The sequence below is a fragment of the Meleagris gallopavo genome, chromosome 10, assembly GCF_000146605.3.
Source record: "Meleagris gallopavo isolate NT-WF06-2002-E0010 breed Aviagen turkey brand Nicholas breeding stock chromosome 10, Turkey_5.1, whole genome shotgun sequence".
Lineage (NCBI taxonomy): Eukaryota > Metazoa > Chordata > Aves > Galliformes > Phasianidae > Meleagris > Meleagris gallopavo.
This window is the reverse complement of record NC_015020.2, coordinates 8493190-8519330: the sequence shown is the minus strand read 5'-3', so window position 1 is coordinate 8519330 and position 26141 is coordinate 8493190. Positions and strand designations below refer to the sequence as shown.

At 40.4% G+C, this 26141-nt stretch overlaps 2 protein-coding genes across 4 annotated transcripts; one reads left to right on the top strand and one right to left on the bottom strand.

The window, feature by feature from the left end:
- Window positions 1–1920: 1920 nt before the first annotated feature.
- On the top strand, window positions 1921–4649 carry LOC109369229 (heat shock transcription factor, Y-linked-like). 2 transcript variants are annotated; one of them, XM_031554938.1, is made up of 2 exons: window positions 1921–3332; window positions 4278–4525. In XM_031554938.1, the coding sequence occupies exons 1-2, from the start codon at window positions 2820–2822 to the stop codon at window positions 4440–4442; spliced, it is 678 nt and encodes a 225-aa protein (XP_031410798.1). In that variant the 5' UTR covers window positions 1921–2819; the 3' UTR covers window positions 4443–4525. The 2 variants fall into 2 exon arrangements, with proteins under 2 accessions (XP_031410798.1, XP_031410797.1); XM_031554937.1 differs by having other exon boundaries at window positions 2625–3332; window positions 4249–4649.
- A 10145-nt stretch (window positions 4650–14794) lies between these two features.
- Window positions 14795–26080, bottom strand: LHX9 (LIM homeobox 9). 2 transcript variants are annotated; one of them, XM_019618525.2, is made up of 3 exons: window positions 25572–26071; window positions 20522–20724; window positions 14795–16163 (listed from the first exon to the last, which is right to left on the bottom strand). In XM_019618525.2, exons 1-3 carry the CDS (start codon window positions 25870–25872, stop codon window positions 16107–16109), a joined length of 561 nt encoding a protein of 186 aa, XP_019474070.1. In that variant the 5' UTR covers window positions 25873–26071; the 3' UTR covers window positions 14795–16106. The 2 variants fall into 2 exon arrangements, with proteins under 2 accessions (XP_019474070.1, XP_010713968.1); XM_010715666.2 differs by lacking the exon at window positions 14795–16163 and adding an exon at window positions 19083–19394 and having other exon boundaries at window positions 25572–26080.
- Between the last annotated feature and the right edge of the window lie 61 nt (window positions 26081–26141).

Below are 26141 nucleotides of genomic sequence, written 5' to 3'. Positions count from 1 at the left end.
TACCCTGCGGGACTTCATTTTTGTTTTAAAACAGAAAATATTGTTCCTGAAGAAACGACATATTGATTTGTATAATCTCTGATTTATCAATCACTCTTTTATCAATTGAAAGTGAATGGTATACTTTTGGTGTCAGGGAAGCCTTCAGAGAAATATATCTTCTGAGAGACTGCAGACATCAAAACTTATTTGTAAAATGGTTTGTCAAGAAACACAGGGCGTGTTAGTAGGAACTAGTTACGGTTTGCTGCCAGGACTACAAAACATGTGGTCATACTAAACTACACAAAACAAAAATTTTGAAAGGTACATGGGGCAACTGCATCAGACCGTCTCATAGTGATAGGAGAAAAAAGTACTGCAGAAGTTAAACTGCAAGAAAACAACTAAGAAAGCCTTCAGTATAGACAGTATTGATCAAAGGGAACGAGGCAGAGACCTGTTTTTCAGATTTCTGACTACAAGGGAGGGAGGCATTCTAAGCCAAAAGTAGTTCTTTCTTGAAGCAGAACAGTTGATTCAACACTTGAATCAAATTTATTTTTGTAACTCTGCCTCTCAAGACCCAAAATCTATAGTCTAGACAGTAAGTTTTGTTCCACTGTTGTTCATTATGACAGATTGTTCCCATATTTCTTTTCAGCTCTGCATTGAAGCATGTGAAAACAACAGAAAAATAATTACTATGTCCACAGCACACACCTTTCTTTCTGCAAATGAATAACTGAAATATCACCTGAGGTACTGTCCCCGTGTTAATTTAGATTTGTACCCTCCTCAGAAAGGACTTAGGCTTCAGTATTTGGTTTGTAGTTGTCTCACCCTCTAGTGGCAGAGAGGCCTTAGTTCTCACGGAGTAAGAAATGGGAGATTTTTTTTCCTTCAAGCTCACTGTGCTCAATTGCCTATTTACAGCACAGAACGTAGAGATTGTTTTTTTTTTTTCATAGAGCTGCAGATCGTTGTCTTCATTATGTGTCCATCACTTCTAACAGAGCAATGCAAAATGTGCTGTCCTGCAGGCACTGAGATGATTAAAAAGGTGTTAATGAAGGGTAGCTGTGTGCTCAGATGTATTTCTTCAGTTATGAGAATGACTGCTATTCAAACCTTCCTAGGCAACCACCATTAGTGGTAATATTATGCCACTGCCCAAATAGTCTAATAGAAAGGGATGCTCTGCTTTCCTCTAAAAACTCAAATTCCTTATCAAATTATCATTTAATAACAAGAGACAGTACTTTATTTGGATCCTCAAGAAAATAAGGCACATTTTTTATGAAAATAGAATGCTGGCCAGATATTAGATGAACATTTAATGTATTCTATCCTGCTTTTGAAAAAAAAATAAAAGAAACACCACAGTTTTGGATAGCTTTAGCTCCCAGAGTAATTGATCTGGAGCTTTACAGGATTAGACCCTTTTAGAAGAATGAATTAAATCCTGACTGATTTCTGTTGGAAATAATTTTTAATGTTTATTTTATGTGTACGGTCAGACTGAAAGTGAACTGAGAAGACTTTGCTTTTTTCAAAGAAAATACGAGGCATTGCCAGTATTTAGTTACAAGCAGCCACTGACAAAATGGGAACTCTGGAGATGACTCATCATTTCACAGTTAGTTCCAAGCATAATTTATTCTATTAAGAATCATAGAATTATTAAGGTTAGAAAAAACCTGCTAAGTTCAACCATCAACTCATCACCACCAATCACTACCATGCCCACTAAGCTGTGTCCCCCAGTGCCATATTTACAGTCTCCTTGAATACCTCCAGGGACAGTGACTCTGCAACCTCCCTGTGCAGCCTGTTCCAATGCCTAACCACTCCTTCCAAGAATAAATTTTTCCTAATATCCAACCTGAACCCCGTGAGGCCACTACCTCTCATCCTATCTCCAGTCACCTGGGAAAAGAGGCCAATCCCCACTTTGCTACCACCTCTTTTCAGGGAGTTGTAGGGAGTGATAAGGTCTTCCCTGAGCCTGTTCTTCTCCAGACTGAGAGATCTCAGTGCCCTCAACAAGAATGTCTTCTGTCTGTTTTGCTCCAGCTCAAGAGAACCGAGGGCCCCATCACCAGTTCTCCATTCAGTAAAACTCAGCAAGAGGGCAATGTGTGGCTAACATAAGAGCTCCACCAGTAGCAAAGACTACTCAGCAGCTCACTGCAGTGCAGATTGAAAATGGAACATTAGATGTCAGGATAAGAAATCTGAGCATACTTCTCAAATCAAACAGCCAAGATGAAGATAGTAACATACTGTTAAATCTGAACCAGAAATTGGCAAGCATACTGGTTTCAAAGAGGTACTGATTAATCAATGGCTTAAACTACAGAAATGAGAGATCTTCAGTAAAAATTGAAAGCTTTTCAAGTTTGCATAAAGTTGTCTAGAAGCAGATCAAAGAGGGAGAACTAGCTCTAGAAAGATTCACAGGCAGAAACTAAGTCCGTACAGAAATGTGCCCAACAAAGCTATTAATGAATAAGTCTTCCTCGGGGAAATTATAGGTATCTTTTCACCTACTGGTTTAGGTAGCATAAACATCTGGAATCATATTTCCTTAATTAACAAGTATGTCCCTGCCACATTTTGCCAGGAGTCACCTGTCTGTGATGTCACTGTGGTGCAGCACAGTCACCATGATGATGTTTCTGATGTTTCAGTCCTCTCCTTGCTCTCCACACCACGGGAGCCATCACGCTTCATCCTGCTGATGGCAGGACAAACCTCATCGGCTGGAGGAACACAGACAGAAATTCCTGAGTGAAGAATTAATCATTAAATTAATCATTAAATAATTAAATATTAAAATGGAGATATCATTATCAGAAACACCAAGTGTTTCTGTTCCAGACATCGACTCGGCAGCCTCAGCTTCTTCTGTCCTTCAAGTACATGGTAAAGCAGATGCTCAGGATGCTGCCTTAGGATCTAGAAAAGCAGAAAACACTTCTCAAGGTTCACTTGAGGAAGCTTCCTCAAAAAGACAACCTCTTAATCTGTCTGAAAAGTGCTCTGGCAAAGCCAATGACTTCTCATCCTTCTCCTTTCTGAAAAAACTCTGGGAAATTGTTGAAAGCAATCACTTTCAGTCCATTTGGTGGGCTGATGATGGAAACTCTATAGTGATTGAGGAAACATTCTTCAAAAGGGAAGTGCTGGCAAGGAGAGGATGTCTGCAAATTTTCAACATTAGCAACATGAAAACTTTCATTCGTCAGCTTCATCTTCACAGATTCTTCATTATAGAAGGAGATTTGCCAAGATCTGCTTCACGTGCTAAATTCCAAGCAGATGAAGCAGCAGTTTCCACTTCTAGCAAGGTATATAGTCCCCCTATGATCCCCCTACCCATGAAATACTCTTGGGACTAGTGGGATTGGTGGTCACTCAGTCCAAATAAGGAGCCTGAAAGTTGATGGTATTTGGGTTTCTAAACCAACTGTTATGCTTTTGAAAACCTTACATTTCTCTGCTGCTCTCAAATGGCAAGAATTTAAGTAAGGGTAGTTACTACAATGGCTGCTCTGAAAGTAATGTCTCCCATTTAATTATGTTGCCCCATAGTTCAGAAGGGGTTTTCATGGTATGGCAGTAGAGGATGAACCTCCCCCCTGATATTACATTAAACTTTCTTGTTATGTGACACATAACAGTAGATGGGCAGTCTGACAAAATGGCATCTGATATGGACATGCATACGAAGCAATGGTGTGTCATTAAATTCTTCCAGGCTGAAAAAATGGTTCCCCTTGACATTCATGGACACTTGCTCAACTTTTATGGAGACCAAACGCTGGACGTGAGCACAGCGTGTTGGTGGATGGTGTGTTTCAGCAGTGGCAAAAGAGACATGAATGAAGGCCTGGTTCTGGACAGCTGTGCAGATTTCTGCAAGTGTGGCACACAGGTTCTTGTTCATCTCAGGAAAAAAATGATGCACAGATAATGGTGGTGGCTATGTTGAAAGAGTGTTTTGTAGCTGAGAATTTATTCTATCAAGTAGTTTTATTGTGCTTTATATCTGTTGTGGTTTCCAATGAAATAAATAGGAGGCATTACTTTCAGAGACCTTGTACTTAACTGTACCATAACATTTTATTCTCATGTATTCATGTCTAAAATGCCCCTGAGAGTCCTCTCCGCTTGTTTTTGAGATTCTAATTACTAGTTATTGTGTCTTTGTCTTTTCCAATCTTGAAATGGTGGTGAGTAAATTTTCTCCTTTGCATTTTGTAGTTTCTCTACTACTATAACCCCTATTTCAGGAGAGATTATCCCCACCTGCTAAGAAGATTCAAGCGAAGTACTGGTATAAAAAAGAGAGCACCAGGTGCATTCTCGCTGGACCTGGATTTGAAGGAGGGCCACCTGAGCAGAAGCCCTCTGAAGAAACAGTCAGGCCCTGCTGCATCAGTGTCAGTGGGCACTGAGCTCCCCAGTAGCATCCAGGATGCTGCTCCTGCTTCACCTGCTGCTTCCCTATATCACGTTGCATCTTCTATACCAAACGGTCCTTTTCCACCAGGGCTTGGACCGGATACTGGAGCTGCAGGTGATGGGATTGGACATCAACACAATTTATACTTCAGGAAGTATAGATGCTAAGTATCAAGTGAATCTAGCAGTTCCAAAAATAAATTTTCTGAATATTTTCCAGTTGTCCTGTCCTGTTATTTCAGTCTGACAGTTACTCTCCCTGTGCCCAAGGACGGGGGGATGTCTTCAGGGAGTTTTCATTTCTCTGATCCTTTTAAAACAACCATTGCTATCCCTGCCCTCTAGGTTTTAGAAGACCTGCTAAATGCTAAGCAGGCACTGTGTGAAGCAAGTGTGGTCCAAGGAATGATGCAAGCACAGGACATGCCAGTGGGCAGCTGGAGCTGTCTGAAATGCTTGATCCCCTTCCTTCTCTGCCCTTCCTCTCTGGGTAGATGCCATGACGTCACAGGGACAGGAGGCCTCTGATGAGCCATTCAGCTTGTGAGAATCCTTGGTGGTCACTGAGGTGAATTTAGCTGTCCTATAAGCAACATGTGCCTGGCACTGCCCTTCTGCTTACCAATCTGACCTACAGTGAGATTCTTGCAAATGAGTGGCTTCCAGCTGTGGGCAGCTTTTGGTGCAAACATTGGTATAATCCTGCTCCAACATAAGAGAGGTGAGCACCGATACCACACAGATGGGTGCTTTAGAAATATCAATACAAAAAATAATTAACCGAGGGCATTTGAGCTGCTTGTGTCAAAACTTCCAACATTCAGAGCCCTAGTCATCGTGCTTCTGGCTGACCTAAACTATACCAGGACTAGCCTGTAGCCAAACTAATCCTTGCTATGCATTCTGCAGAGCCACATTGCTGAGCACAACCAAGCGTGGCTGTAGACCAAGATGGTTGAGCAACTGCTAACCAAATGAGCCAGAGGCCTTTGGCCATATTTTAGAGGAGGATGTATAAAGTACAAAACAGCAGTAAGCAGTAGCTTACTTGCCAGTGCACTAGCACATTTGTTTAAGCTGTTGTTTTACTATTATTAAAAAGCTCTTAAAAATCTTAAGTCTTACTTGCATGGTGATGCTGATATTCAGATACAGTTCTACTACGTCACATGAGAATGCATTTTTTCATATTTTTTTAATTAAGTATAGATAATTGTGCATTGTTATAATTGTCCATATTCCCCACTACAATGCTCCATTTCCTTTGTTCTTTGCAACTCGGAAAGACCTTGGCCAATTGGACTTCTTTTTTCACACCCGTACATGATAAATATTTCTGAAGATAAAATACAGAAAACTACAGCATTTTTTATACATCCTGAAATTCTGCTGGCAAATGGGAACTCTTTCTAGTGGAGCAAATAAAAGTTTGCATCTATTACAGCTATAGGACTGTGAAGCATCCGTAAGAAGCATGACACTTTTTATGGCTGCTCCAAACGCTCACGTCAGAGCAACTAAGCAGGAATTGGAACAATGTGAAGACTCACTAAATGTAGAGAACCCACACTGTAGACTTAGGAGGCAATATGGATTTAACAGCCCATGCAGCACATGATGCCAACACTACTATTTTAATTCCAAGTATTCTGTAGTATGTATACAGCTATCATCCAGGTCTTCAGAAACACCTTCTGGAGGAAGCAAGCCTTCAGAACATAACTGAAGGTCACAGAACCCAAAGTTTAGGCATTTACTGCATCTCTGACTTCGAAGACAGAGTCTAACCTATTACCACTCAGCTGGATGCAGTCATTTCTGGCTATGTCTGAAACTGTGCAGCCACATTGTCACACCATGTGATCTAGGGTGCAAATTCTGCCTTAGGTAAAACTAGTTCACTTAACCTACTGCCCTACTTGCTGAATACTTTCTCAATTTTCCTGTGTAGTTTAAAAGTGTCTAATAAAAATGTTTTACTTAATGTTTCCTCATATATAAGTCTCAAAGCTTAGATAATGGGAACCAGATGACAATAGCACATACAAGCAAACTCATTTTGTAGATACGAAGTAGCTTTTGGAAAAGTGATTGAATTCTTGTGAGTGGGATGGGTTTAATTACGCCACAGACTTTGATCCTGTTTGCAATTCCAGTGTGAATTTGGGCAAAGCTTTACTGAAGTGATACAGTTACTGGCAAATTTAAAATAGGAAAAAGTGTTTCAAGATTCACAGCTGCAGCTGGAGGTCTCTGAGGAAAGAAGATGCTATAAGATAAGTGCTTAGAGCACATGCGTTGTACCTGTGTATCAGACTCCCTCCTTTATTTTCTGCAGTCTACACAGTGAGTATTCCAGTCAAATAAGTCCATAAGAGAAGAACAGTGCAGTACCAGTGCACAGGGAACAAGCCATATAAGAATTCAATATTATGCACTAATTTTAAGCATGTTTGATACATTTGCTATTGTACTAAGCATGTAAAGATATCCACATACTGGATTTCACTTTCAATAATGTCAAATTAATGATAATAGATGTCAGAATAGAAACACCCACATGCATGGGAGAGGTCTCCCAGCATCAGTGAGAGAACTGAAACAACTCCCTGCTCTTCAGAGCAGTAGATGGATACCTGGTTAGTACCTGTTGCACCACTGCCTTTCGTGAGCTACTGAACTTGAGGATTGCTGCAGGCAATGTTGAATAATTCTGATCATTTTCTTTATCTGTGTAACAGCAAACACTCACCTATGATCCTATACATTTCCCTTCCAAACAACATGTAGTGCAAAACCAGGGCACACGGATGAGGATCTGCTGATTGGAGTCTATCAGCCTCCTTGTCATGAAAGTTGCTCAAGTGTAATCACTACCTAACTTGATTAATGACAGGAGTGGCACTGATATGTGTATGGTCATAGTTAGTTGACATTCACCACAAAGAAACTTGCACACTGGACAGGACTATCTTATGCAGAGCTGAGCATCTGAACACTTTTGCTCAGTACTCACCATCACCTGAATTCAAGCATATAGCACTTCCTCCTGGGGAAATCAGATATTTACATGCTTGAGTTTCCTGTCGTTACCATATCAGATCACAGAGGATTCAAGTTTACCTTGTTTTAGGGTCAGAATAATTCTGCACATATTCTCAGTTTCATCTGTATGTGACAGTGTAAGTAGAATGTTACAAAATATACCCTCCATGGCCACAGCTTCTTACATGAATAACTGGTCAGTTATCCAAATATTTTTACACAGGGAAAAAAAAAAGAAAAAAAAAAGACTTTCTGGAAGATCTGAAAAGAAGCCTCTGTGAACAGGACTGACATTAGCACTACAGGTGAAGAAGCACCTTAGGACATACTCTCCTATTAGCCAGGGAGGAGATGGTAGCCAGCATCCAGACACATGTCAGCATCAGCGTTGTGCAGGGAAGCAGTGATGCGGATATCAGCATGTGTTCCCACCACTGTTTGCTCTCACTGCATTTTACAGTCGGAGTCAATTGACAGTCACCACCCAAGGGAATTCACGCTCTGGGCAAACCATTATCCTACTGAGGTGACCATGTGGAACTGCACAAGGAGGGTGGAACTGTGCTTTACATGCTGTTAGCATAGTTGTTAAAAGATTGTTGGATGCTGCTTCCCTTCAGAAGCCTTGAGTTGCCCGAATGTGTTTACCTAAAGGGAAGGAGCATGAAGCTCCTTTTGCTTGTGAGCAAGGAAATGAGGATTAAAAAAAAACCACGGAAATATTGGCTTCAGTTTGAAACCACAACCTTTTTGTACGGTATTCAAAAAGCTGCCAAGGCTGGTTATTGCCCTTTCTTTATAATGTTCAGGCAAGAATAAATGAATAAATAAATAAATAAAAACTGTGCTTTGTATTCATACATCAGCAATAAATCCCAAAATCTTTTCATTCTTTTATCGCTATCTGTCTCATACAGCTACTTTAAAGTTGTGGTGAATGTTAAGTAACATAATTTAGAAGCATATATAAAATAACGCCTACTGTATCCTGGAATACCAGAATTAGGCCTTATCTGTGCATGTCAGTCAGCAAAATAAGAACATACGTACAGAATATACTTAACATATATGACAGAGATGTATATGCGAAATATTGAGGTTATAATTTCCTCTTCTGACTATTTGTAGTCTTGACCATTTATACAGCAGCTTCCAACTATTCTAGTGCTAATTTCTATGTGAATTTAAGCAACTGATAACAAAGCAAAATTCAGCAGCTACACAGATTTTTTCCTAGTACTCTAGCAACACGACAGAGAGTTTTTCTTTTAGAAAGAAACAGGGTTGCTAAAAACTATACATTAAACTGATTTTACAGTTTTATGCCTCTGTTCATCCATAGTACTGCAAATAATTCTATTTAAATAAATTTCAGTAGTATCATACAGAATAAGTTAAAGATATGCATAAATATTTCCAGGATCATAGCATGTGGATGCAAGTTGGAAGCAGAAGAAGGAAGTGAAGCTAGTTTTTCCATACCAGACTTCTGCTGTACGTTAGTATTATAGCACGTTTCGTGGAGCTGCACAAGGCCGACAACTTTACCCTGTTTCCACAGCAAGCCATCCAAAGGTTTAGAATAGAAAGAAAGCTTCACCTCCGCATTTTATTGCTTTTGTCAGTTAATATTAGTACTATATGAACTTTAAAAAATATAGTTAGTATATCTCAGGTGTAGAGGACTGCTGAATCACGGCTTGAACCTCTGATTAATCACCTGAGGCAAGCAATGAGTCAGCCACAGGAGCACAGGTGAAGGCAAATCACCTGTGCTATAGGAAGGAGTGGAGCCTGGCTGCACCTCTCCTAGACCCATTTAAGAGCTGACTGCGACTGGGGAAGGATCTTTCTGGAGATTTGCTCCACTGGAGTTCATCTTGTGCGCTCAGGATAGGGTGAGTGACTTTCTCTCATTACTTTGGTATAAATTATATTAGCTAAGTTCCTGGATATACGTATACCATCTGTATATCCATTGATTATACATCAGGCTTAGATTTTCTTGTACCTGAGTGACACCTGGAAACTTGGCCTTGGCAAATATGCTTAATGTGTGAGCACCATGTGAGGGTTTTCGCTGAGTCCGCTGGAAGTGCTTCTCTCCCAGCCAAAGTGGAATCACATAACACTGGGAGAAGAAAATGTGTGTTACGTATTGCAAGTAATTCTAAATTGCTATTGTTCAGTTTGCGAAATTTTTACTCAGTGGGCATAATCCCAGAAACTGTTTAATGATGTCCACTGAATGACACCTCTGTGTGTTCCAGCATTCCTCATTTAGCATCTCCCTTGTATTTCCTTATCTCCTGGGCAACTATGAAGCTTTAAGCAGAAAGTTACTGACAAAGGCTTGGGGAAAAAAAAGACTTTTTCTTCTACTAGCATGTAGCTGCTTTTTTAATCTCAACTGGATAATTTTTTCCTCACAATATAAAACTCAAAATACTTTGTACCTTTGAAGTTGTTTGTTTTGTTTTGTGTTTTACATGAAGACAAAGTGGCTCATAAGAGCAGTTTCAGGAGAATGACCCCAAATGACACTAGCTGGCCTCGGCAGTGACTGGCCCAGTGCCACACCGAGAAGAGCCAGGGCAGCCAGCAGCACACCAAGGGACATCAGGGAGCAAGAATCTTTTTTAGCATTTCCTCTTGAAACGGCTTTCATCAGCTTCATTAGCACTGCCCTGAGAGGGAAGGTAAGGGGACTCTAGCTGCAGAAAGGAGCCATGAAAGAAAAAGAACTGACCAAACCATTTAAGCCTTCCTTCTCTTACCTAAAGTCTGCCTCTCCCCATCGTGCTGGAGACAGAGCCACAGGCAGGCTGAGGTACAGCGCAGTACACTGCAAGCAGTGAGGAGGCAGGCCGCGCTGAAGTGGCGCCCGGGCTGTGGGTGGTGATTTTGGTCTTTGCTGGTGTGTGAAATTTGGCTTAATTCATAGTCATGCCTCCCAACAACTCTGATTGACATGGAAATAGTAGGGAAAGGGAGATGGATGCAGTGGGCGTTGGTTTGCGTGAAGATGCAGAATAAGAGTAGGAAATACAACTCAGGAGTGCTTCAATTTCTACTTTCTATCATTGCGGAGCATCTTTTTTAATCCTATGGAAGAGACCATTTCTGAATGAAGACTGTGTGAGGAAAGCAACTGGGAAAGGTAAAGTCCATTCTAGGGCGTGTTGCTGGTAACAGCTGTCGCAAACCTGTAGTGCTGAGGTACTATCTGTGGGATCCTGCACAGACAGGTTTACCTGTGTAAAAATGGTACAGATGCACAAGTACTCAAGTACACTGAAAAAATATACATATATATATATTGGAGGATTCAACCAACTTGAGGTAAAAAATTTTGTAACAAAATATTTAACAGCAAAATTCTTCAGAGTCTGAAGGAAGAGGCCTGTCCGAACTGGTTACTGGGGAGCCTAGTTTCCTCTGGTACTTTTTGTTCTTAAAATAATCACAAACAAATAAAATGTTATATACAAACAAAACCTTTGGGTATTTTCAGAACTGTTCTGAACTGAATCTGAGTTCTGCACAGCTGTTTTTTTCCATTTCTTTTTTCAGTTTTGCTAGAGGCTAAAAAGCACATTCAAAGACTATGATGAAATCCAAGGAAATTAATCAAAATGCTTTTGATTTCACCAGATTTTATAAGTCAATTCTTGAAATCATGCTGAATTTAATACAGTTTGAAATAAGTAGCTGAATCCAATTTTGAAGTTTTTTACATTTGTACTTATCATGCTATGAGACAAAAGGATCACAGTATTTGAATGCCATTTGTAAATGATACAAGCACTCCAAGCCCTATTGTATCTTATCTCATCATTCTAGTGGTAAGTTGTGATTTTGAGAGCTTGTCAATCTGGGTCCATCCACAACAATTGCAGTAGTTTTAGGCTAGTGCTTTGAAGCACTGATTTCTGATAATTACCTATTTAGTGTCACACTAGTGCTCTGTGACACATCGAATAGCAGAAGAAAATAACTCACTTGGAACAATTACATCATTGCTGTACTTAGAAAGCATTCCTGGGCAGATGATAACCTCTTTCTAATATTTCATAATAAACAGTAGCAGTAACTTAATTTGTTCCAACATGATTCACATTCTGCATGATTCAAAAAAAAGAAAAAAAAACCTTGGTTTAGTTTTTTTGGGTTTGATTATTAAGAAAAAAAAGTTACCAAATACGGTAAAAAATTATTTCAGTTAATATAGTTAAGGCTCATGTAGTCTCACACTCAAAAAGAAAGGGATTTTCAAATAAAAATAAGAAGCAAAAAGCAGTAGCTTCTTTAAGACTGATTAAGAGTATGAGTTGTGCAGTATTTTATATCAATATATGCTTGCAGGCACACAGTGGCATTCATGCACTTCAGAGTGTCCATTTCACTGCCTTCTCCAAAGCCCACTTTTTTCATCAAGTCAAATAATACTGCACTGGATAACCAGAAAAGAAGATGAGAGATAAAGTCTATTCAATTGCAACAGCTGCATGACCAGTAATTATGGGAATATCTTTGAAGATGAAAAGTATTCACCTGTGAGCTTCCTAGTTGGCTAGTTTCTAAGCTTATCTTGCCCCTTCTGCTAACACTGCATACTTTGTTGGAGTGATGGGATATGTATTTGTTTGGTCAAAGCATCATATTAAGATATGATACTGACATTGTCAGTTTTCCTGCTGTTATGGTTTATTTTATTGTCACTAGGTTATTGGATAATATTTTGTTATTTTGCTGAGGTAATTATTCCTGAAAATTTCTTGTTATGGATTGTTCTCTACTGCATCTCGGTCATAGCATTGAGTTATATATGGCCACAGAAAGTTAGTTGGTCATTTATACTCAGCTGAGTACAAATTCCTGAAGGAAAATGGTAAAGTAAGGATACATAGGATGATAAATCACCACATTTCCCACTGTGACTGCTTACATTTCTAGTCCAATAACCATTTCTTAGGCTGTTCACTCCTGTGTTATTTATTTGCTGTATGCAGCACTCTCATATACTCAAGACACCGTGCATCTGTTCAGACTCGGAAATCTATACTGAAGTGCATAGCTGAAGTACAAAAGAAAACATCTCACTTTTATTTTCTAGCACTAAAATAATTACTGACATTTTTCTTAGCCTCAGTTAAAGTCCAGTTGGAAAAGAGGGCAAAACAGAAAATAGCACTGATTTTTGTTAAGCTAAATTAGGACTTCAGTCTAGCCCCTCTGTTCCTAGCAGCAGCAAGTACCAGAAATTTCAAAGGACGCTTGCTCACAATTCCATTTCCAAAAGCAGAAACACACTTGTTCCAAAGCTGAGTGCAGCCAAGAAGGTATCATTTCTAATATTTATCACACTAGAAAAAATGGAATGCATTTAATATCATTTTTTTATGATTAAAACTATTTGAAGAGTAGAACATTTATAGAGGAACATACAGGCCACAAATTCAATGATTCCAGTGACTTTGTTTTTTGGGGTAATACAGGAGAAGCTGTATAGCAAAATAATCCATGCACTACAGATTTTGGACCAAAGCTATGGAAAGAAAAAAAGCATACAGAAGTACAAATTCATAATGTGAAAGTCCTTTGGATAAAATATTTTATTTTGGGGGAGCAACAAAATAAAAAATTATGACAACTGCTTTAGCTAGAACATGTAAGCCTCGAGAGTTACTTCCTATAGGTTTGAGTGACTTAAGTAGATATGAAAGTACTAGTTATCTGAAGGCAAGACAAGGATATGTATATAGGTATGTGTCAAGATAAGTCTGTGTCAATAGAGAAGCGCAGAAGAATTGTTCAGCACTGCAGAATAACTGAATAAAGTCTCCAACACTATAATAGCTTCTGGAATTTCCAGTAGTATAATTTGTGTCCTGTATTTGGGTGAAGGAGGAAGAAATATTTTGAAGTCAATTTAATGCATGTGCCAGGTGCTTGCATTAGCAACTCTCAAGAATGAAATCTAAAGAACGGAGCGGCATTGCTGTCCTATATATTCTATCTCATTCTGAAGGTTATGCTTTCTTAAGAGACAAGAGAATAATTTAGTCTCTATGTTTTCAGCTCTTGGCTCAAAGCCCACAGGATCAGGGAGAGAAAATTCACCGATTCCAGTGAGCTTTGGTGTCAGCCTTCTGTCATTTGACCCAGTCCTGCAAACCATTCCTCTAGTGAATAATTCTGAGTCAGATGTTGTAGGAGTGCACAATTTGACTTCTTTTTCTTGACCAGAAGTGAAAAGAAATGCTGCATCTAGCTGTGGACATGCATCCACTAGGAAGAACCCTAGCACATTTCACTTCTGACAAGTGAAAACTCGGGTTTGTCTTGCATTCTCTTAAATCTTGGCTGAAATTATTCCTTACTTTTCTTTCAGGTATAGTGCTGCCCTTTCAACATGTTTACTCTCTAAATGCAGGGGACAGATATCGTTATCTTGCAAAAAAACCTTGGAATGGCAAATGCAGCTACTCATACAAATCAGAGCACTAAGTGCAGGACTATCCCCAGACAAACAATAGCGCTGTTAAAAAATGAAACCTTGATATCGTTAATCATCAAGGAGACACAAAATTCCCCCGGTTGCACTTTAATCAGTTAATTTAATTTTACCATTTACTTCAGTGGAGATTGTTTTTCATTGGGAGCATTTAATTCATTTATTTTTCTAATTTAAATCAGATGAGAAAAGCAGCACGTGGACAATAATTAAGACTAGAAATATGTTTGTAAGCATTAAAATTGTACAGAAGGAATCCAACTGACTAAAGAATGCAGTGATTTACAAAAGAAAAAATATCTAGAGTGAGTTTTCTCAGTGCCCTAAACGCCACCCTAGATCTCTGTTGATTTTAATCATTAATGTTCAAAATATTTTCTTGTGGACAACCCAGGGAAACCACATCACGGCTGTGATCTGAATAATCACTTTTCTGCATTGACTCCTTTTCTGCAGTAATAAATGCGCATAAGGCTCGGTTTAAGAATTTCACAGTATACTTAAATTTCTGATCAAGCTGATTTGAATTAAGTCCTCCGTGCTAACCTTTTTAAACAGAACTTTACAACAGACTATAAAACTGTTGTTTAAACAATACTTCCCATAATTGCTACCAATAAATGATACCTTTTTATTGCCGTTAGAACACTCTTGGTTACCAGTTTCCAGAGATCACTGCAGTAATCTGTATGTAACTTTGTCTGATGTTGTTAATAATTGTATGGTTTTCCTTTTAGAATTCAGAAACTGGAAGAGTTTAAGAAAACATGCAAAATGCTGAGGATACACGTAAGTGAAATATTTAATGTCCATCATTCATAAAAGTTACATTGTTTACATAGGGTTCATTAGTATATAATAAAAATGTCATCTTAATGAAAGATTTTCTGGCAAGTTTTTATATGTTAATTTGTTTAACATATGCTTTGGCTATACAGCTAAATAGGAATATATTTTTAAAAAATCTTTCTGCAAATAGTTGCTTAACGCTTACAAAACCTCATTACTAATAATTGGTTATTGTCACACTTGCTTGTCGGCTCGTAAAAATCATCTGCGTTTTAGACTGGGAATCTCAGGAGCAACTATTTGTAATGTACTTGCTCATTGCATAGTGACCTTGTAAACAGCTCAGGGATCCACAAATTATATCCATGTATTCTAAAAGCCATTGAGAGTTTTACGTACTGCTTATGTTTTCATATATTGAAGAAGAATTCGGGGTTGTTTTACTGCTGATGCCGATGGGATTTAAAAAAAAAAAAAAGTGTCAGTTTTATACAGCAGGTTAAAAAAATAAAAGGTAAACACCAAAGGAAATACTTTTCGCTGTGTAACAGTATTGCTACCTCATTCTTTTTGATTTTATATATATAGCATGTTGGAACTGCGCTGTACTGCTTTTTTTCAAAAGAAAAGTTTAAATTAGCTGGAACAATTAGCTAAGTGTTTACATGAAGTTAACTATGTTTGCATCAAATAAAATGTTTATTAATGAAAGCTATTATACAAGAAACATCAAAGAGAAATTCATCATACAGAAATGTACACTATATGTGACAGATGGAAAAGTGCATGCAGATTTGTCTCAATTTAAAAAAAAAAAAAGGATTCAGAAACAATAGTACTAAAGTTACTGGGTTTTGATTCCTATGATTTGGAATGAGTGAAAAGTTCTCTTTGAATTTACAAAAATCCATTTAACAGGTATGACTAGTACACATTAGCAAGCAAGTGGAATGAATGCACTCAGATTTTATTTTACAAGTACTTGTGCTTGACAAATGTGATATTTTTAAAGAAAAGTTTTCTTCGAATATGGGCTGGGTAGATTGCTGCCAGGTTGCTCTGGTTTTATACATAGTTTCTCTAAATTTGTTTTTAATACCACACAATTTGTTGAAGCCTCCAGTTCTGTTAATTAGACACCATAAAATAACATATGTTTTGTTAACATTCAGGAAATGACATCAAGTCTTTTATTTTTATTTTTTGGCTCGATAGATTTTTAAATGTATGATTATCATAACCTAATATTGTCTTTGTCTTCACTGCAGTGGATTTCCGATCAAACTTTTCCCCTTCTTTTAATACTTTAGGGAATTTTCAAACGTCGGGATGTTTGGCTGTAATGCCCCATGATTTGTTCTCCCTGAAAGAAATCATAGTGACAATTTATTAAACTACAGAGCAACCTGGCTTTTCGGGGTCTGCAATTCTAGTTTGTGTTCAATACACCTAGCATTAAATCTTGCTTCATTTCATCATATTATTTAGGCTATATTCGTCATGCAATTACTTTAGCTGCTAGCTTTCTGACTTTTTTTAGAAGCCTATGATGGGGTTTCCGTATCAAATCAGTGGGGCATTACTTGGCATGTTCAAAAAAGGGGGTTAAGAGGCTAACATCTAAATCGCACCAGCAGTAGCACATACATTGAATAAGAAGAAATCGAAAACCTAAGAAGGAACCGTATTTTGGAATACTTAAAAGGCCGTGTTTGCATGTTTAATACCAATTGTTCGCAGGTACCGTAAAAGCAAAGAGACACTCCGGAACATGTAGGCTTTAAATTAAAAAATAATAATAATAAAAACTGATGGGAAATAATACTCCTTAGATTCAAAATGGTTTATTCACACAAATTTAATAGGATATATCACAATTGTTTGGTCCATAAATATTTAGGGGAAATATTTCTATACAATGCATTTATCAATAAACAAAGAAACATGGACAATTTTGCTAGACCACTTACTGTACTATAAACACGAAGCTCAATATATAAGATTATTGGATTTATCAACTATATCTGAAAGAGTGCACAACTGCTTTCTATGACATGTTTGTCCCCTCTAACAGGATACACCATAAAAAGAGTTTCAGAAATAAGAGGTAAAACAGTACAAAACTAGTGAGGTGTCAAAAGGGCTTAAAACAGTTAATTTAACAAACAACACATATATCCTGATTTTTCACAAACTTACTCCCAAGGTATATCATAAGGCACATAGTAGAACTGAGTTTTAATTAGTCTACTTAATAAAGTAGATCTCTAGTACCATATATTGTTCTGTCAAAGAACAAAATTTATAAGTATCAATATTTTTACCTGTAAAAGTGTATTAATAAAGATCTCAGCCTTACCAAGGTTGTTTGGTCTGGTTAGTGGTAAATGCCCATAAGATAATAGAAATAGGAAAAGTCAAGATTTAATATCCGTAGAAGATGATAACCATACTTGCTAAATATATAATGGCAAACACACCTTTCCTCTATTACAGTGTTAACATCTCTTCCATCATCTTTTTTTTAAAAATAAGCTACTTTTCTGTGCTAATTTTCTAAAAACCCTGAGCAAAAATTACAATAATGCACTTTAATGTGGGCAGTGAACTGTCAATATGTAACCACACATTTATACAGCCAAAAAGGACACCTTTAAAATATATTAAATAGCCACTTTGACCACCAAAAAAGAGATTTGATGGTGTCTAAAAAGTGGGGTATATGTGCAAAGTTATTCTTAACAATCCACTAAAAGCAAGATATAGATCTTGACTGGTTTTTGTTCGGTTTTGTTTCTGAGACTCTCCACAATCTAATTGGTGTTCAACTACAATAAAAGGATACAAATGAACATTCACCACTGCCCAGACCATTCAGACTTTTAGCTTAAATAAAATTAAAAAAAAAAAAGAAAGTTCGCTATTGTAAACTAAGAAATGTATTGAGATCAGCATCCACAAGGCTTCTGAGTTTATCTGCTTCAAAATTATCCGCTGCCAATTCCCAATTTCGTAAGAATTTTTGCTGACATTTTTTCCTTTTATACCAAGTTAAAAAAAGATAAAGCGTATGTTAAAGATAGCAAGGAACTAAAGATTTTAAGTTTGTGTGTTAAACAAAGAGTCTGATACAATCTCAGAAAACAGCTACAGTAAATTCAAAATAGTAATGAATAAATCGTACTAAAATCATGTTCTTTAAACATCTTAATAAATTATATTTTGCTTATTTCCATTTCCCTGAAAAACTGTGATTTATCAAAAGCTCCTTTAACAGTACACGTGCTTGTGCATCGCTGGCAATCATTTTGGTGCTCTCTAAAGTAGCTGGACGGCCCCCTGTTTGCTTTAGTAGTACGGCACGGAGGCCGAGTAGCAAACTGTCCCCTTTTTTTAAATTTAATTCTGAATCTGTGCCATTTGACTGCAGAGCAGAATGAAAACCCCTCCCTGTGCAATATGTCAGATCAGAGGGGCTCCTACCTCGAGCTGTTGCTCTGCTCTAACAATACCCTTACAGCAGCGAGCTCATTCCGGAGGGCGTTTCCCACCCTTGCCCTCCGTAACTCGCAGAGGTGAGCTCGGAGACCCACATCTTCGGCTGTGCTGGATGGGCCCCACTCCAGGCCCCCACCAGGTGCAGCCCTCGGCGTGGGCCGGGTGCAGGGCTGCAGGGCAGCGTTCGGCCCCGTGAGGCTCCCAGCTTGCCTGGGGGTCGGCCTTGGCACTAATGCGTTACAAAGAAGCACTGGGACTTGCAGTCTGACTACATCATCGATTTAATCCACGTTGTATTTATTTGTCTACATTTAAAAAATAAATCGTACAAAACTTCTAGATGCGTTATAAAAATAAAAGGAGATCTCGGGTTCTGGAAGTGAAGATACAATCGTGAAAGCAGCATTCTTTTGTCTATAATTATACTGACTTTTATCTGGTTATCAGGGAGGGAAAAGAAACTTTTGGGCTTTGTAGTAGTAGTGGTATTCATGTTTTTTTTCAAGATTGTGGAAATAAGTAACATACAATTTTAAGAGGCACTTATTAGAATGATTCAGAACTTCTCTTCTGTTGTCTGATGAATTAAAAAAATTTGAGTACAATTTATCAACAATAAATGTTCGTTTATTATAGCAACATATTACTTCAAACTCATTTGCCAAGTGGCTGCAGATGCTACACATCAAGCTGTTTATTTTCCCAAATATTTTGTGGGTTTGTTATTTTGTTTCAAAAAAAAAAAAAAGGCTTGAAAATAATCAAAATATAATAATAATAATAATAATAAAGAAGAAGAGTAAGAATAATAATAATAAAAAAAAAAAAAACGGCAATGTTAGAAAAGGTTCGTTAAGGTAGTTTGTGAGGGGCTCCCGGGTTCGTGGCTGTCCAAGTTAGAGGTCACTGATGTCACTACAGTGATAGTGGGATTGGTCAGGTCTGTTAAAGTGGTCGCAGTGCCGGGTGGAGTGAGAGCGCCGCTGTCTGCGGAGGGCGGTGCCGGAAGTGAGGTGCCGTCCGCTTTATCGACACCCCCATTCTCCTGCCGCAAAAGGTTCCTTCTGAATTTGGCTCTTGCGTTTTGAAACCAAACCTGCAAACCAATCCCAATTGATTTCTTTACCGATGCTTGTTTGTTTGTTTGATTGTTTGTATGTCTTTGTTCTTGCTTTTACGTCATCTTTTTGATGTTTGATTTGCGTGGCAAGTTGCCCACATCACTCTACAGCCTGGCTTGCTACTGGTGGTACCGGCTCACAGGCAGGCCCTGCACAAGGCCTGGGGCCCAGTGCCAAGCCTTGGGAAATCTGCTCGCTCACTTGCCCAACAGAGGCAACGTTTTGCATGGCCACTGGTGTTCGCTTCGCCTGGGGAGTTTCAGGGTCGAGACTCAAAGATGAAGGCAAAGGGTGAATGAGCAGATTTCGGCTAAGGCTTAAAGTTTATCTTAATCATTTTAAAAGACTGACAAGGAAGGAGGGGAAATTACACTGTCCCTGTCATGCAGCTTGTTGATGTCGGTTACCTAGTCCTTCTTTTCTGCAGGGTTCACTGAAAGTGTTTTAGGTGATTTGTAATACAGACAAGCAATCACTGCTAATAGATTCTCTTTGTCCCTAGATCACTGCCCTTCTCTGAACACAGCTTACAACACATACCTCACTTTAACTTCTCTGAGCTAGCACACACCATTATGCGGATTTTGTTAATGTCATTTGCTGAGCTCTTTCGCAGGGAAGTAATTTTGCTATGGAGGTCCTCTCTAATAGAAGGGAACAGGCTGGTCCTGGAAGATTGTACTGGTCAAAGTTTGCCTCCTGTATATTCAGGATCTGCTCACTGAGGGGCCACGTTAACTGCCTCGCAGGAGCCCAAGGGCTTCACCCAGTACGCATAAAATGAGTAGATTTGCTACCTCTGTCCTTAATAAGGTCAGCACATAGAGACTACAGATCCCAGGATATCCCCCAGGTCATAGACTCTGGAGACAGTTTCCTCATCTCGAGGATGCAACTACTTGTAAATCGCATTTCAGTATTTGGCTGCCTTCAGGTATACATTTGGCACTCCCGTCATGTAATACCACACCCCTCTGCACACCCACTAGGGACACAGCTAGCAAAAGTATTTATATATTGCTCTCGTTACACATATGGGAAATGCTATCGACTGGCAGCAGTAGGGGAAAATTCTGTCAAGCTTGTGATGGTGGCTTCTTACCTGCAGAACTCTCTTGGTCAGGCCTGTTTTCTGGGCAAGCTGCTTGAGGTCCTTGGCATCTGGGTTGTGGTTGATAGCAAAGTAGGACTTCATGGTACGAAGCTGGTGGTGTTTGAAGGAGGTGCGCATGCGCTTTGTCTTCTGGGATGGGGGATAAGGCTGCTGGTCTCTGTCCATGTGATCTGCCTCATTCTCATTACAACCTGTTCGATAAACCAAGCAAGGAGTTAGTGGCTGTGCCTCATGTATGATAAAGGAATCAAGGCAGCAATCATGGCTAATGCACTATTTGGAGAGAAGGAAGCAAGCTAGAAAGCAAGAGAGGAAAGAAGCGCTAACATGGTGCAAAACTAAGTATAGATGTGATAATTAGATGAGACAAAAAAGAACTAGAAGATGACCTTTTCTTATACTTAAAACATGCTATGTCCCCTAGGCCTCTACCTACTAAGGGCAGGCATAGAAAGTTATCTCTTCTTGGGCATTTATTTTCAAACAAGTCTTTTCCCTGTGGTGATGGTTTTGCTTTGGGCATCCAAAGAGTCATTTGAAATCTCATTCAGATTTTGAAATCTCACTCATTGAAACACTCTTAGCTTGAGAGAAGAATAAAGGTCAAGCCAGCATTCTGAATGTTCCTAAGACTTCCTCCAAATCACAAGTACCTTTAAAAAAGATGTACAGCAGGAAAGTTTGTTATGACAGTTGATCAGGAAAGCAGAAAATCTGGACTTCTTTGCTGATAAAATAAATGCTTTTGGACTCTGCCTGAGATTTTAAGTGAACTCCTTGGAAACTTTTCCTCTGTAAAACATCTTTAGAAAGTAGTTGGTCAAGGCTTGATTCAGGCCCTCCATCTCAGTCCCAACCAGCAGCAGCGCTTAGCTGGTACTGATTAATGAGATTTCTGCAAGCAACCAAGTAAATAGTGGTTCCAAAATTTAAAAGACTTTCCCTGATTTCTCTCATTCCAAATTTCCAAAGCATCTGTGAAAGATTATTTTGTTCCAGATTACACTTCTCTGGATGTGATTTGTACCCTCAAGTGGCAGCTGTTCATGGACTTTAGCATCAGCACTTAGCAGTGGGGAAAGACATGACAATATTGGAAAAAAATAGAAGAAGAAAAAAACACCTGTATTTTTCTCTTTGGCTTAAAAACAATTGGATTACTTTCAGGATACCATTTTGTAATGATAGCTCACTTAAACAGAAGATTGAGCACACCGTCATAGCAAGGAGTACTAATGACTGAACTGAATTGAAAAGAAGTCAGAATGTGTGTAAACTAGACCAAGATTCATTAGTTGATCATTTGAATTTTTGAACAGCTCTTGGATCTCAGATAGTGGATTATTTACGAGGCCAAACTGATCTCAATTTCTCAAAAAAAGAGAGGAGAGAAAGAGGGAGAAGACAATAGAGAGAGACTGATGTTGACAGAGCTAAAAACAGGCAAAGCAACTTGAAACCAAGAGAAAATAGAAAGCTTCTTGAAGATGTTTTCTCTTTTGAATTATAAGACAAGTCAACATGAACAGACAGTGTTAAGACAACACTTTGACAGAAAATCAGGTGAATATTTAATTATAGTTAGATTTGCTTCTAGTCTTGGTGAGAAGTCTATCTGCACTTTCAAACAAAGCAAAGTGACACTTCAGAAAGCACCAGGAGTCGAAATTTACCTTAAAAACAATTTCAGGCTGGATTGGGATTATATTTACTCCTTGTTTTCACAAGCAGTCACACTGCCTTCAGTCAAATTGTGTGGGCAGTAACTCATCAGCTGCCATAAAGCAGATCACCAGATTCAGACCTCAGGTTTTCCATCAGGCATTTCTAAGCTGTTTGTGTGTTTCCTTTTCTTGATTATTCAGCAAAGCAAACTTCCTCACACTCCTCTGTCCTGCTTGCTGCTTTTTTTCTTTTCTTTTCTTTTCATCTGTGATCTACTTTGTTTGGACTTTTCTTTTCAAGAGAAAATAAGAACGGGGCTAGGGGCTAGGAGACAACCCCTGTTCATACAGTGATCAGATCCATCTCTGTTTTACACAGGTGAAACAGCATTGTGTGACTTTGCCACATCATCCTGCAGAACTTAATACCATTGCCTGGAGAACCAGGAGAAAGAAGAAAATTGGGCAGGATACTGTTGCTTATTTCACTGCAATGGGATCAGGGACTTGCTAATTTAATTTTGTTTTGGAAAGACCCAGAACTCTTTGCTTTCTACTGCCAAGAATTTTTCAAGTGAACTCTTCTTAGTTTTTCACACACACATATTTGTTACGAAGTAAAGTAAGCAGCTCTTTGAGCAACAGCTGTGTAAAATATTTTCCTAGGTAAATCTTCTTCACCCTCTCATTTCTATATCCTATGAGCTGTAAGTCAACGCAGTTGCCTCAAAATGTATATCAATTCTATGACATAAGAGGTAATACAGAGAAAGCTTTTCATGTTTTAAGTAGTTTTGAATAGTTTCTTCCATTTTTTCACATTAATTGCAGACAGTTCACAAGCATGAATGGCTTTAGCTCACAACATTTTGAGTTATTTATTGTTGTTTCCACTTTACAGCTGAGAAGCAGAAATCAAACTGCTAAACAACATGCAAAAATAGAAAAGCTGTTGTAGATGCAGCAGCAGAAGCCCGTTTCCCACCCTGGCCCCATGTTTGGCTCCTCCAAAACAAAATGCATGCACAGGTCTGAGCCTGATACTAGGGGCTGTTTCTGAATACGTGGATTTTTGCACACAGCTCGGTGGGGCTGTTGGCCTAATCAGGGTCAGCTGCACTGGTTGGCTTTAGAAGTCTGATTTGTTTCTGTAACAGCCTGCCATCCCAATGCAGCCAGCTTCGTCAGGCCCATTCTGCCTCGCTTTACCTGGGGAGTGAAGTGCTTTCCCAGGAAGCAGGGAGCTGTCGGAGCACACTCGGCATGAGCAGAGTCTGCCGGCATGGAGCACACGGTCCAGGACAGACACGTGCTGGGGGCTGCAGGGTGTGAGGCTGTCCAGGGCTGTGTGGGCATGCAGCAGGCTGGTACCCTTGGGAGACGGGCTGTGCAAGGGTGGCTGCCAGAGTGCAGGGCAAAGGATGGGAAACGCGTGTAGGAAGTGGCTGCCAATTATTGAGAAACTTTATCTTTTTCCTCTTTCAAGAAATAGTTCCATCCATTGCAACTCATTTCATAACTGTCAGAGGCTTGTTTTCCTCCCCTCAGATCTGCAGCACAGCAGGTCAATGGACTGGATTCGTTTGCACCGGATGCAACCGCTTTGGCTGCAGGCTGTATTTTCTCGAGACCGTGTGTCAGCACTGGACACGGCTAGATAATGCTTAAAGCAAAAAATACAGCCCAACCAGATCAAATTCCTCAGCCATCTACATGAAGTGTAAGACATCAAATTAGAGCGGTCTTCTTTGTTTGTTTGTTCTAAATTAGGTGAGACCTCGATGAAATGGGCTGTATTTCCATAGTGGGTAGTGGGTTTTAATCTCGCTTTGCAGTCAGTGAATCTTCCAACCCCCGCGGCTGTAATGAAGGAGACTTTCAGGACTCGCACCCAAAAACTGTGACTGCATTCACAAGTAACGTCTCTGTCGAGTACGTAAGGGGTGTCTTGTCATACGCACAACATTTCTGATCCTGATTCTAATGATAACTTGTCCTTAGAAATATTTCTGTTCGGGGACCTGGGGAATTCGGGTGGCCAAGTGAGAATTCGAGAGAGCGGGCAGATGGGGAAGATGAGGACCCTCCCCCCCCCCCGCCAGGGGCCGGCACTGAATGAACCGGGGCTGTGCCACAGGTTCGCTTTTCTTTAGCAGCTTTCAGGACTGATTGGAAACCGCTCCGCAGCCAGGGATTCCAATGTCATCTTCAATTAACAAGGAACAATTAGCGCAGTGATTACCCCAGCTCCAAGGTCTACGCATCAGAGGAGATGAAATAGCCTCGCACAGCCACCCCGTTCCCAGCCGCGGCCCGTCTCACAGCAGCCCCAGAGGACGTGCCGGGGAGGGCTGCAGGCTGCGGAGGGGGGGAGCCGGGGGCTGCTCACAGATCTCCGAGCAGCGGCCCGAACTGGGGCGGAGGGAGGGGGCTGAGGCCGGCGCGGAGCTTCCCTGGCCGCATCGCCTGGGGCAGCCGCTGCCCGCTCCCTGCCCGCTGCCCCTTCCGGGGGCTGCGCTTCCTCCCCAAGCTTTTGGGGAGGCGGGGGCTTTCTGTTCGGATTTGTCCTCGCTACTGTCGGCTTCCGTCTAACGAAACTCCTCTTAAAGCGCCTGATAGTGCGTAAATCTCCCTTCCCTCCAGCCCCTAGCACGGGGTGCTCGGGCACGGCGTGGGTACTGAAGTGGAGGAAAGGGGGGAAATTTAATAGAGTCCGACACTCGTTTCTTTCCTACCGTTAAGAGAGCAGAAACTGTTCCTGTTAATTACATTTGTTAAGGCTTCGTTATGGGGAACAACATTTATTCGTTGGCCTCTTGAGCAGTTTGATTGTTTATGTGCCAGTAAACCGGGATTGTTTAGCCTGGAGAGTTCAGTGCTATGAATCGGAGACCTGCTCTGACTGCCTGCACATGGTGCTGGCGACGTACAATCCTTTTTTGGCTCTAAATTTTATTTTTATTTTTATTTTTATTTTTTTGCTGATCCTTTTGGACTCTTATACTTTGAAATCTAAATGATGAAGTGTTTTCGTTAATCAAACACAAATAATGGCAACGATATCTCCGAGGTTTCTATAGAGAAAGAACGGTGTGGCGTTTCTCTGCTTTTTCTGATGTTTTTGTCTTTACCCTGGGAAGTGACTAAGTTTGGGTGTTTGACATTAATGGGCACAGACAGCCTTTGAGCAGGGCTGCTGTTAGCTTTCCTGCAAAAGCTCCAACCCTCAGAGAGCTGTTGGTTTGATTTGCCAATGTTACGCGAGCCGGGGCCCGGCTGAGCTCCCCACGCACCACCCGGCCCAGGGGAAGCCCAGGAGTGCTCCGTGCCGAGGAGAGGGTTGTGGGGGGGGGAAGGCCGGGTGCGCTGCCCACCTGAGTTGTAGTTGACGATGTCCACTCCCAGGGCAGGGCTCTTTCGTTTCCTGGGTCTCCCCTTCTGCACGGTGCCTGTGCCGTTGAAGTAGGGCAGGGCCAGCCCTCCGCTCTTGGCTGCCAACTCGGTGTAGCTCAGCTGAGGGGGGTATTCTCCTTGCAAAAGAGACTCGAAGTGGGCCCTGCAGTAAACCAGGTTGTCCTTCATGCCAAAGTGATCGCCCGTGGTCAGAGTCTTGTTGCAGGTGGTGCAGGTGAAGCAGCTCAAGTGATAAACCGACTCCCTGGCTCTCATGACCATTTCAGAGGCTGAGATCCCAAGGTGGCAGCGGGCACATCTCTGCACGGAGAACCTTCTGAGGGAAACGAACGGTGGGCATCAACTAGAAAGGTCAAGGAAGACCTCGCCCCGGCGCTGTCCGCCTCGCTCCTGCCGCGGGAGGTCGGCAAGGAGCCCGGGGCCACGCAGGTCCCTTCCCGCCCCGGGGATGGCTCCCGCAGTCCCCGCAGGGCACCCGGCACAGCGGCCGTCGGACAAACGCCTCGAGTTTTCCGCCCAGTTGACCTATT